This window comes from Microcaecilia unicolor, chromosome 4 (genome assembly GCF_901765095.1).
Source record: "Microcaecilia unicolor chromosome 4, aMicUni1.1, whole genome shotgun sequence".
NCBI classification, from domain to species: Eukaryota; Metazoa; Chordata; class Amphibia; order Gymnophiona; family Siphonopidae; genus Microcaecilia; species Microcaecilia unicolor.
In genome coordinates, this window is record NC_044034.1 from 319,255,625 (window position 1) to 319,269,202 (window position 13,578).

Below are 13,578 nucleotides of genomic sequence, written 5' to 3' on the forward strand. Positions count from 1 at the left end.
CAAGCTACTATATCTCTTTATGGCGCTTCCTGTCCCAATTCCTAACACTTTTTTTGTTAAACTCAGGCGAAAAGTTTTTACATATATCTGGAAGAAACGCCCTCCGCGTGTAAAACGGACTATGATGTATCAACCCCATGAGAAGGGAGGTATGGGAGTCCCCAACTTTTACTTATATTATCAAGCAGCACAGTTAAGAATTTTAGCAGATTGGGTCCCAGGGGTAACAAAGAAATGGTTGCATTGGGAACGGGCATGGTTGGGTCGGAGAGAAATAGAGGACATCCTATGGATCCCAGGGGAAGAGTTGACGCCAATAATTAGGAGGGTTCCATTGGGAGTGAAACATATCTTATCGACCTGGTATCAGATTAGGAGGAGGATGTTCCCGGAACGCAATTATTATAGGCAAACAGCAATTAGGTGGGCGAGAGGATTTCCTTCGGGTAAATCTGAAAAGGCCTTCCAAATTTGGGCATAGGCGGGACTACGCACTCTAGGTCAATTATGGGGAGAGGGAGAAGTGGTGGGCTTTGCGGAGCTTCAAGCAGAATACGGGTTGGTAGAGAGGGACTTGGTATACTATTGTGGTCTTCGCAATTTCATTAAGAGGCGAGCGCAGGATGAACTGGAGCTTGAGGAAACAGCACTGGAAATAGCGATGCGTAAAGGGGGAGGTAAGGGTAGTATAACACGTATATATTTAGCTCTGCTGGGACGCACTGATCCTCAGGTGTTCTACCAGGCGAGATGGGAAACGGCATTGCAGCGCACATATCCCCAGACAATGTGGAAACGAAATTATAAATACTTACTCAAGCCATCCCCAGCACAATCTGCGAGCGAAAATGGATTTAAAATGTTATATTGGTGGTACTACACTCCCATCAGGCTGCAGAAAATGTATCCAGGGATATCGGGGCAATGCTGGCGGGAGTGTGGCCAAGCGGGCACGTTTTTACATGTCTGGTGGGACTGTGAAAAAGTAAAAGCTTATTGGGCAAAAGTGATAGAGGAGGTTAATAAAGTGACTCAAAAGACCTATACTTGTGAAGCGGAAAGCTGCCTCCTCCACTTCAAGCCTCCAATAATACCTAGCTGGCAACACAGGTTGGCCAGTCATATTTTGTAGCAGCAAAGCTGGTTTGGACCCGGGCCTGGAAACAAGTGGAAATACCGGGGATTGGTATGGTGCTACGAAAGGTGGAGTATCTATATCAAATGTCGAAGCTCACGGCTTTACGGAGAGGCCTCTATGATGGCCTTCACAAAAAATTTGGACACTCTATGAACAGTCAAAAGGACTTGACTATACCACCACAGGGATGGGGGTGGGGAAGGGAGGGGGGAAGGGAAGGAAGCATAAAGAGATGATTATTTGTATTAGAAGTTTGCAACAGGTTAAATGTTGAAGTATTCTGTTTGATTCTCAATAAATGTTATTCAAAAAAACAAACAAACAAAAAAAAGACCGATGTTTCACTGTATATGAAAAAATAAAGAGCAAAAGGATATGATTACAGGATCATGGTGTTTAGGTTGAAGATGTTGATTCTTGAAGTATGTGAAAGTATGCAGACCCTGTAAACCACTACACTTGAAAATAAATGTTTGTTCTCTTAAAAAATAAAAAATGTTTGTGCTTTAAAAATAAAACAAACAAAAAATCCAGGCCTCTGAAGGGCTCATCCCAGCAATTCATGTGCCACACCATGCTGAGGCAGATTCTTATGAAAATAATACAGCCCTACATAAAATTATGTAACTGAGCTAATTGTGAAAATGTTCATATGTAATACATTTTTTGTTGTTGTCCAAGCAGGAAACACATGTTTTCTCCTCAATTCAATATGTGGAATCCTTTGTTGTCGTGTCAAAGGTCAGGTATGTCTTTGCATATTTAAAATTTTAATTTTCTAGCATATCATATTACAACTGTTTTGTTTGACAGTACATTAGTTTTAAAACAAAAAATATTCAGAGCAGTTGAAAACAGTCTTAAGGAAAGTACGTAGAATTTTATGTTTCAATATTTTTTATTGAATTAAACAGATACATATACATCTCGAAACTGGTGTTGACCACATTCTTGTCTGAAGTTTCCCATTTTACATAGTACCACCATCAATGTTTTAAGATATTTTCTCCCCTCCCCCCTTTCCCTCCCTCCAAACCTCCCCTCCCTTAACTATTAGAGACTTCAAACATGTCTTATATATCAACAGTCCACCCCCCCCCCCCAAACTTCCTACCACCTCAGTATTCCATTAATAAAAGTGACCACAATTACTTACTTCTCTTCTTACCCATCCTAGCCATCTCCTGTCCCCCCACCCTCCCACTATCTTACCCCACTGCAATGCTCAAATTGCCTAATAATCGCAATTACCTTTGCCAAGGGAGTCTGTTCAGGATTGGCTGCGTGCTCGTGGCGAGATTATGTTCAGATACGCCCCCCACACTGCCAGGAACCTCCGCTGCCTTCCCGGTGACAAACCCGCACCTCTAGCCTCCAAGATCATAAGCTCATGTAGTTTGTTCCTCCAATGCCAAAAGGAGGGAGGGTGATCTTCTATCCAGTAGAGGAATATGCACTTTTTCCCCACTATGCATGCCTTCCCTAAGAACACTTCTCCCCCCCCCCCCCCCCCCCCCCCCCGCGTACCCGTATTCCACAGCCCCGGTGCACTAAATATAGCTCTTTCAAATGTTAGCCTAAAAATTTTTCCTCAGAACCTCTTGAAGAAACCGGGAGATTGCAGACCATATCTAGAGATACTTCTGCTTTGCCATAAACCATGAAACAATGTGGCCTCATCTCTTGTGCATTTAAGTATCCATTACCCCCATATGAATGGCCTGTCTCTGGGAAACGTAAGCCCTGTGCACCGACCTAAAATGACACTCCTGAAGCTCTGCATTGTGAACCAGCCGTGGACCACTTTGAAGGGCTGTCATTAGTAGCTTCGCGGTTATCGGCATTCCCACCTCCCTGCTCCACATATCCGCTACCGCCTGTAAATCACGATCTTTCTCTCTGCTACATAACTCTCTGTGAACCACGCTACCAAGACCTGTCCCACCGCGTCTCCTTCTAAGAGTGTTCGGAGCTGTTCGCCAAAACTAGTCGACAAGCTGCCCGACGGCAGCGATCTCACATAATGCGTCAATTGCCCATATGCAAAGATACTCAATGGACCCCGCCCCCCCAGCTCAGCAAACGTCTGGTACTCCACTAGGGTGCCATCCTGTTTGAGTAGACTTTCCAACCTTTTTATTCCTTTCGCCTTCAGTTGACGAAACACCTTAGTGTCCCTTCCTGGCGCAAAGTCTAAATTCCCCTGTATAGGGAGCCACACACTACTTTCAGGATTCTGCCGCCATAGTGGCAACAAGGCTCTCCACAACTGCCTCATAGAGCGCAACAGCACGCTGTCTCTGAGGGACTCTGGCAATCGCCCTCTAGGGGCATGCAGCAGTGAGGCTACATTCCAGGGGTCAAAGTAACTCTGTTCCAGACCCATGTCTATATAGGTACTAGATCCTAACAGCCAGTCTCTCAGATATCGAAGTAGACATGCTTGATTATATTTCCTGAGGTCAGGAAACCCCAACCCTCCTGATCTTGAATTGCCCACCACCAATTTCCACTTCATCTTTGCCTTCCTGCCCCCCCAGCAGAAACGCGCCGCCAATTTATAAAACGTCTCCAGATCTCTCCGTGTGAACCAGAAGGGTAATACTTGCATTACATAAAGCCACCACGGAAACATGATCATTTTAATCAGATGCACCCTACCATAAAACGACACCGGCAGGACCGACCAGCTTGCTAGCTGCTCCTTTATCTCCTGTAATAACTTAGTTACATTGATCTTATAGAGCGTTGAGGTGTCCATTGCCATCTGTATTCCTAAGTATCGAAACTTCCCTGTCGCCCACTTTAGAGGGAAGTCCCCTTCCCATGTATCTTTCACTTCTTCCGAACTTGCCAAAGCCTCTGACTTCAATAAATTCAATTGGAATCCGGAAAAGTCCCCGAATTCCACTAAACTTTCCATAAGATTTGCTAATGAGTTCTTAGGTTCCGTAATAAGTACTAGTAAATCATCTGCGAATGCTGCGGCTTTAAAAGTATGCTCCCCTAGTGCGACCCCCTTGATGCCCTGATTAAGTTGAATCTCTCGCAGTAAAGGGTCCAAAGTTAGGACAAAGAGCAGTGGCGACAGTGGGCATCCTTGTCTTGTTCCCCTACATATTGGGAAGCTATCTGATAATACTCCGTTAGCAGACACCTGCGCCCGCGGTTCTGCATATAACGCTCGCACCACCTTCAAAAACCCTCCTCCTATCCCATACGCTTCCAAGACTCCATACATGTATCCCCAGTCCACCCGGTCAAACGCTTTTTCCGCGTCGAAGCTTATTAAGAGAGCCGGGGTCCCCTCCTTCCTAACCCTTCCTAGTGCTGCTAATATTCTCCTCATATTTTTCGTTATTACTCGTCCCTGTACAAACCCTACCTGCGAGTCGGCAACCAATGATGGCAGAACCCTAGATAGCCGATTCGCCATAATCTTAGCGAGCAGCTTTACTTCCATATTAAGCAATGAGATCGGACGGTAATATTCCAGCCGATCTGCTGTTTTTCCCGGTTTTTGAAGTACTATTATTTGGGCTACATTAAGATATCGAGGTAACTGTTCCTGTTGTATAACATTGTTGAATACCTCCATCAACACTGGGCTAACCTCTGATTTCAGCAATTTAGAAAATTCAATCCTAAAACCGTCTGGTCCTGGGGCCTTCCCCAATGCCCCTTTCTGTATTACTAGTTCCACATCTTCCATCGTCACCGGGGCATCTAACCTGGCCAAATCAGAGTCTGATAGTCGAGGTAGTAAGCCTCACTATTCTCCAGTAGCGTACCCTGTGCTTCGTATAGGTTGGCAGAGAACTCTGCAAAAACCCCATTGATGGCCTTGTCTTCATGATGTCTCTGACCATTTTGATCCACTAATGTAGTCACCTTATTGCGCCCCCTGTGCCCTTTAGCCATTCGAGCCAGCAGACCGCTGCTCTTATTCGCAAACCTGTATAGCTGATATTTATAATAGGCTTGCGAGCGTTTAGCCTGATCATGCAACAATTCGTTCAGATTTGTTGCGCTTCCATAACTGTTTTTTCACTCTTAGCCCCTGTGTCTCCCCAAACTGCCTTTGCAGAGAGGTCACCCGCCACTTCAGGCGCACCACCTCCCTATGACGCACTTTTCTCTGATGGCTGACATAAGAGATCACCTCCCCACGTAAAACCGCTTTCGCTGTCTCCCAATACAGACCTGGTTGGGCCCTATGCTGTGCGTTAGCTTCTGTGTAAAGTTTCCATTTCGAGACCAAAAAAGGCAAGAAGTGACTGTCCCTGTAAAGAAAAGACGGAAAACACCAACCACCCTCCCCAGAGACAGGCTCGCCATTAAACTTCACCTCAACCCATGCATGGTCCGAAATCATTATGGGACCCATCCTGGTTTCCTCTACCTGTGTTAAGAGGTCCTGAGAAATCAACAGATAGTCTATCCGGGACATTGTATCGTGAGCTCTAGACATGTGTGTATAGTCCCGCTCTAAGGGATTAAGCGTCCGCCACACATCTATCAATCCTAAAGCTGACTCCAATAAGGACACCCCTCGTTCAGTTCTAGCTAATTCTCTCTTGGTAGGATTTGATCGATCCAACCATGGATCCGCTACATCATTCATGTCCCCTCCCATCACTATCAGAAGATCTCCCAGCCCCAAAATCCGCTTTATCACCTCTCTGAAAAATTCCCTCTCAAACACATTTGTGGCATATATATTGCACAACAGCATCTGCTTACATTCCAGAACTACTGATGCCAGTATAAACTGACCTTTGTTTCTAGATGTAATCCCTTCTTTATCAATATCACCACACCCCCCTCTTTCCCTCTGCTGGGGCTTCATAAATGGTTCCAACCCACCATTGTTTTAATTTTTGGTGCTCTTCTGCCGAGAGGTGCGTCTCTTGTAGAAAAGCAACGGAGGTCCCCCTATCTCTTAGAACTTTTAGCAATTTTTGTCTTTTAATGGGTGAGTGTATCCCACCCACATTCCAAGTTATGAACTTTAATCCTGGCATTTCAACCTACCCCTTCCTTTCCCCTTTGAAATCTTATGTCTAGTGTTGCTCTTCGCGTCACCCCATTACCGAGGAGAAGTCCCAGCCTCCCTCTCCCCAGCAAGAGGTGAAATGTCCCTAGGTCGGCATTATCCATTTGCACCCCCTTTAGCACCTCGAGCGTTGCCCTCCCCCTCCCCTCCCTCTCCTCCCCTTCTTCCGTTCCCCCCCCCTCCCTCCCCCCTACCTCCTTACCCTTTAATCATCCAGAAACTTCCCGGAACCCTTCCAGATCTGAGCTTGAAGCCCCCCTTCCCCATTGCCTACTAAGTGCCTCCTTCCCCCTTCCTACAATGCCGGCCTCCTCCCTTCTTCAGTCCGTGACTTTATTTTACAATTATTCCTTCCCACATAACATGCAACACTCTTAACCCTCCACCCCCTCTTCAATACAACATTTGGCATAACCTGAAAAAATCATACACTTCATGATCCTCCCTAAACTAACCCAACATCCCCACCTTCCACACAAACACTTCGTCGTGTATACCATGCACTCTATATTCCTCCAAATTCTTCCCCTTACATTCAACCCACTTATACTCCCCCAAACTGCTTATCCTCTTAGCCCTCCCAATTTTCATTTACTTCGTCTATTGATCCCCCATCCACATGTTTAACATTATAACATTTTAACAATAAACTAATATTTCCCCCTCCTTCCCCCCACTAAAGTTACTTATTCAATGCCTATAGCCACCAGACCAGCAGTTCCCCGATTTTCTCGGGTGTTTCTCACATATGGTGCCTTGATCTAGTCTCTCGCTGGCATCTGCTGTTTGAAGTCCATGCAACAATGGCGCTTACTGGTCTGGAGGCCTCAAAGTTCGCAGGCACTTCAGTTAGCAACTGCGTCCCCTCCAGCTAATAACCCTTCACCCACCACATACTTTTGTCCACAAATATCACCTTCTTGTCAGTCTCTTCTTCCCGCTGCCTGCCACTCACTTAGGCTCTGATCTTTTGCTCGTCAGCTGTTCCACAAATCTTTTGGCGTCCTCCACTCTGTCAAAGAAATGCGCCCGATCCTGTTCTATTATTTTTAGCTTCGCTGGGTACAACAAACTGAAGCGAACTTTCTGCTCAAAGAGCTTGGCACACACTGGAACAAACACCTTCCTGGCTGCAGCCACTTTTGTGCAGTAGTCCTGGAAACAGAGAATTCTGTTGTTTTGATAGCGTAACTGTTTACCTCCTCGGGTCGCTTGCAACACCCTCAGTTTATGCGCATCATTAAGTACTTTTATAATGGTCACTCTGGGGCGAGTTTCTCCCTCGCGCCGCGGGCCTAGACTGTGTGCCCGTTCCACACGGAAATCTCCCGCCAACTCCGGAAGCTCTGCCGCCTCTGGGATCCACTTTTCAAGGAAATTCCGAAGGTCCTTATCCCCCAGAGTCTCTGGTAACCCAATCAGTCTTAAATTGTTCCGCCTTGATCGGTTTTCAATGTCTTCCAACTTCTCCTCTAGAATTGTTACACGTTTTTGCCATGTTGGGGCCTCGTCAGTTAGCTTCTGCACTGCATCCTCCACGTTTCCGACACGCTGCTGCACTTCTTTCAGGTCTGCCGCCATGTTGACATACCTCTCCTCCATACCTTCAAGTTTGTCCAGGATTTGTTGGAATTTGCAGTCTACCGACTGTTCTACTGCCTCCGTCACCTCCCGGATGATTTCCGCCGCCCACTGTGAGCTCGGAGTTGGCGACGGCGGCTGGCTCTTGTCCGCCATCTTTGTTTCTGCTCCGCGCCCCTTCTCACGGCTCTCCTTCCTTGCTATTTGAGATGCCATCTGCACCGGGAGTCGTTGCCTCTGCTCACCACGATCTCCTCTTTGTGCCTAGTCTTTAGCGGTCTCGCTTTGGGGGGTCAAAAGCTGATTCTTTTCCCCCTGGCTCTATCAGGTGCCGCGGAGCAGTGAGATCCCACTTCCTCACTCCTCCATAGCCCAACCGGAAGTCCAGTACGTAGAATTTTATGGGGGCTAAATTTCCTAACAGTGAGAATTTTAAAAATTATTTGAAACTGTAACACTGCTGTACATTCAAAAGTTTGTCTACTTTACCAGGTGAGAAATGTAAAGTTTCTCCAGGTGCCATGCAACTCAAACTCAGAACCATATTGCAACCCACTGTAGTCTGCTCTTCTTCAGTACAGGAACAAACTTCTATAAACATCTACATGAAATCCTTTCTTGGTTGGTGCATATTGGTGATATTTAGCTCCTGAACATATCACAATTCACAAGAATAGAATTCTTTAAAATGGTTTATTTTTTCAGTGCATTTTTCTCAATATCTAAAGTGCTATGTTTTTTAGATCCTAAAGTTTATCATTGTTTTCTTTTTGTAGTTTGATTATCTGAGAAAAAATGAAACTGCAGTAATTGAAGAAGTAATCAGTGTCATTAATCAGGCTGATGCTGTGAGTTGCTATTTATTTATTAGTCAAAACCTAAAGGAAATATTTTGAAGCTTTTTTCAAATAACCTATATTAATGATGGTATTTTACATAACTCTGATTCTAGGAGTTACCAAATGCATTCAATTTAGTGTCCCCATCATAGTCTGTGTTATGCTAGTTGAGCAGGGACTGTCTTTCTTCTATGTTTGTGCAGCGCTGCGTACGCTTTGTAGTGCTATAGAAATGCTAAATAGTAGTAGTAGTGCTTCTCAACTAGAGAGCTGCATGGGAACGGGGATTCCCGCGGGGACGGAAGCAGTTCTGTGGGGTTCCTGTGGGGTTCCCGTGGGGATGGAAGCAGTTCCTGTGGGGTTCCCGCGGGGATGGAAGCAGTTTTGCGGGGTTCCCGTGGAAGTGTAAGCTACACCTGCACCAGCCTCTCATCTACCGAGTACCAAGTTCTTTGAGTACTGTCTCCTCCTCCTCCTCTTCCTCCTTGCTTTAACAGCACAAATATGGAAAGTCTTCCATTAAGGAGGTGGTAGAGACACAAATGGTGATGGAATTAAAAAATGCGTGGGATGAACACAGAGGATCTCTAATTAGAAAATGGAAGTTATAAAACCCTAACCTTAAATGGCTGCATGTATGTGGATGTCTGAAGTAATGCTTAGATGGCGACTCTGGCTGTGATTAACTAGGGCCAATACCGGGCAGACTTGTATGGTCTGTGTCTAATATATGGAATTCTGGTTTAGGATGGGCTGGAAAGGGCTTAGACAGCAACTTCAGTGGCTGGAACATAAGGACAGTTCTGGACAGATTTTTATGATCTGTGTCCCACAAATGAGAAGACGCATAGTCTGGAGTGGGCTTCAACGACAACTCCAGCAGTTGGAACATAAGGATAGGGCCAGATAGACTTCTATGGTCTATGTTCCAGAAACACAAAAGAAAGACCATAATCAAGTATATAATATCACATTCGTTGATTTAATCATGAATTGATAATGAGTGTGACTATTGGGCAGCCTGGATGGACCATTCAGGTCTTTATTTACTGTCACTTACTATGTTACAATTAATCCTCTTTGCTCCCTAGCTGATGAGCAGACCTCAGCTCTGACACAGGCATGAGCATTGGATGTCACCTGACCTACTCACGCTTGCATTTGGTGACCTCTCAGCACACAGTGCCAGTAAATCAGAGACAAATCTTACATGTACACATCAGAGTGTTCCAAGTTTCAGCTTCCATTCCTTCCTTGCCTACAGTGCTGTGGCTCAAATCCAGAGAGAAACTGAGGGAGCTGACTGGAATTTTCTTTTATGTACTAAATTCTTACAGTGATGGGTTAAATTCTTGCGGGGACGGGTGGGGATGGGTTACATTTTTGCGGGGACGGATGGGGATGGGTAAGATTCCAGCAGGGATGGGCAAGATTTCTGTCCCCATGCAACAGGGGCATAGCTACGGGTGGGCCTGGGTGGGCCCAGGCCCACCCAATCTTGGCTCAGGCCCGCCGAAACGACGACGACTGGAACAGCGACTTTTACCCGAAGTCGCAACGACAAACGGGCAGGCAGCGCTGCTGTAGTAAAAGCAACAAGGAGACTGGTTCGACTCTCCGTCCTTCATTTCCCTCCCTCTGCGTCCCGCTCGAAAGGAAATGACGTCAGAGAAAGGCGGGACGCAGAGGAAGGGAAGTGAAGGACGGAGAGTCGAACCAGTCGACTTGTTGCTTTTACTACTGCAGCGCTGCCTGCCCGTTCGTCGCTGTGACTTTGGGAGTAGAATGGAACAGAAGTTGGCTGGGAGATGCTGTGAAGGGGGAGGGGGAGACGCTGGATAGAAGGGAGAAGGGGATGGACAGAAACAGGATGGGCAGGGGAGAGAGGAGAATTGCTGGACAACAGGGATGGATGGAGGGGAAAGGGGAGAGAGGAAATTTGCTGGAGATGGATGGAGGAGAGGGCAGGGGAGAATGGAGAGTTACTGGACGGAGCGGAGGGCAGGGGAAGAGGAGAATTTCTGGACATGGATGGATGGAAGGCAAAGGGGAGAGAGGAAATTTGCTGGAGATGGATGGCTGGAGGAGAGGGCAGGGGAGAATGGAGAGTTGCTGGACATGGAGCGGAGGGCAGGGGAAAGAAGAAAATTGCTGGACATGAATGGATGGAGCGGAAAGGGGAGAGAGGAAATTTGCTGGAGATGGATGGCTGGAGGAGAGGGCAGGGGAGAATGGAGAGTTGCTGGACATGGAGCGGAGGGCAGGGGAAAGAAGAAAATTGCAGGACATGAATGGATGGAGCGGAAAGGGGAGAGAGGAAATTTGCTGGAGATGGATGGATGGAGGAGAGGGCAGGGGAGAATGGAGAGTTGCTGGACATGGATGGATGGAGGGGAGGTCAGGGGAGACAGGAGAATTGCTGAATATGGATGGATGAATGGAGGGGGCAGGGGACAGAGGACATTTGCTGGATAGGGGAGAATGGAGAGTTGCTGGACGAATGGATGGAGGGAGGGGAGAGAAGTCAGGAAAGAGGTGCACATGGATAGAGGGGATGGAAGAGAGGAGAAATGCTGGACATGGATGGAGTGGAGGGCAGGGAAGAGAGGAGAAATGTTGGACAAGGATGGAGGTAAGGAAAGACAAAGGAAGGAGATGCACATGGATGGAGGGGAAGGGAGAGAGGAGAAATGCTGGACCTGGATTGAGGGGAGGGAAGACAGTTGAAGTAGATGCACATGGATGGAGGGGAATGAGGAGAAATGCTGGATATGGATGGAGGGAAAACTGCTGAGTTTAAGGGCTGGTTTGGAACACGTTGAGGGCAGATACTGAAACTCGAGGAAGGATAGGGGCAGGGCTACAGATGGTAGACAGGACGCATAAGGACACAGGAGGATGGTGGACATGGTGAGTGAAAAAATATCAAATGGAAAGAAGACACTGCGTAAAACAGAAGACACTGGGACCAAAGTGAATAAATCAGAACAAATTCAGAATTTATTAATTTGAATATGTCATCTTTTGGAAATGTGCATCTGTGATATTTTGCATGTAAGTTTAAATTTTTCTGGTATTGCTGCATGCTGAGTCTGACTTCTTGAGTTAACTTTCCAGTTCAGTATTTTGCCTTCATATTTCTTGATTTCTAGTTCCTTGTGTCATGTCTGTTGTGTCATGTGTTTTTCAAGTGTGATCAAGGTGCAGTATTCTGCTAGCATGTAGTATTCGCAGCCCTTTTTGTTTTGCTTTTTTTCACGAGGTAGTGTATTGGTGTTTTAGAGCCTAGTGTAATTACAGTTCTGCCTTTTCAAGCATAAGGTTGTAGCTCATCCTGTCCTTGGAATTAGTGCTGTTATAGTTTTAAAGATATGAGTGTGTTTTTGCACAAGTTTGTGTATAGCATTTTGCAGTGGAGAGATTGTGGGATAATGTAATTATATTTAAAAATATCAATTTTTCCATTAAGTATGTATGTGGTTATACTGATGCAGGGCAGCTGTTGGGCAGACTACTTAGAAATCCATCATCAAGTGAATTCTTAGGCATTATTTTGTAGGATCCCAAGAGACACTACTCATACTTATATAGACAGTGTGTGCCCACCCATATTAGCTCTGGGCCCACCCAAAATCTCAGGTCTGGCTACGCCACTGCCGTGCAACTCTCTAATCTTAACCCAGTTCTTCGGTCACACTAACCAGTCAGGTTTTCAGGATATCTACAATGAATATGCAAGAGATAACTTTACTTCTCCGAGGACAAGCAGGCTGCTTGTTCTCACTGATGGGTGACGTCCACGGCAGCCCCTCCAATCGGAATCTTCACTAGCAAAGTCCTTTGCTAGCCCTCGCGCGCCCGCGCGCACCGCGCATGCGCGGCCGTCTTCCCGCCCGAAACCGGCTCGAGCCGGCCAGTCTTCTTTTGTCCGCACTCGGTACGGTCGTATTTTTCGCCGTGTCGAGCCCCGGAGAGTCGACCTCGCGCGTCCATATTGTTGAACGTGTTTTTTCTTCGGAAAAGCTTTTCTTCTACTCGGGAAGTGCTCCGGAACCCCTCCACCGGGTTCCGTTTCAATCCTCCCCGTATTTCCAGATTTTGGCCCCGATAAGTTTTCTTTCGTCGTCGGGGTAGGCCTCTTTTCGGCCTCGGTCGAGATTTTCTCCCTCTAAAGTTTTTGGTGCTCTTTTTCCGTCATTTCGGACTTTGATTTCGCCGGCGTGATTTTTCCGCCCATGACATCGAAGCCTTCCAGCGGCTTCAAGAAGTGCACCCAGTGCGCCCGGGTTATCTCGCTCACTGATCGACACTCGTCGTGTCTTCAGTGTCTGGGGGCCGAGCACCGCCCTCAGAACTGTAGTCTGTGTTCCCTGCTTCAAAGGCGGACTCAGGTAGCGAGACTAGCCCAGTGGAACGTTTTGTTCTCGGGCTCTTCGTCGGCATCGGCACCGGGATCTTCGAGTGCATCGACGTCGTCAGCGTCCAGACCATCTTCCTCGGCCGCCCTTGCATCGAGTGCATCGAGGCATCGGGCCTCTGCATCGGCGCCGAGACATCGGATAGCTGCATCGACGCCGGTGGTACCGGGACCTCGTCTGCTGATGTCGTCGGACGGTGGTGCATCGTCAGGAGTGCAGGTGAGGGCTGTCCATTCCCCTGCTGGTGGCGGTGAGCCTTCGAGTGGGTCTCCTCCCACCCTGAGGGCTCCTGCGGTACAGCCCCCCCGAGACCGACCTTCTTCGGCCTCGGCCCCGAGGAAGCGACGGATGGATTCTACGTCCTCCTCGTCGGTGCCGGGGAGCTCCGGTGACATGCTTCGGAAGAAGTCGAAGAAGCATCGACACCGGTCTCCTCCCCGCGTCGGCACCGAGAGCTCTGGGTCGCCGAGGGATTCGGCACCCAGCAGGCATCGGCACCGAGAGGACCGCTCACCCTCTGTCCAAGAGGTGTCGATGCGCTCCACT

The 13,578-nt window shown here is 47.4% G+C and overlaps 1 protein-coding gene across 1 annotated transcript in view; it reads left to right on the top strand.

Moving 5' to 3' along the window:
• Nucleotides 1-13,578, top strand: part of LOC115469724 (disintegrin and metalloproteinase domain-containing protein 9-like) — a 581,856-nt gene that overhangs the window by 212,554 nt on the left and 355,724 nt on the right. Inside the window, 2 exon segments of the mRNA XM_030202512.1 lie at nucleotides 1,823-1,879; nucleotides 8,552-8,623. Of these exon segments, the coding sequence (XP_030058372.1) occupies nucleotides 1,823-1,879; nucleotides 8,552-8,623 (129 nt within the window).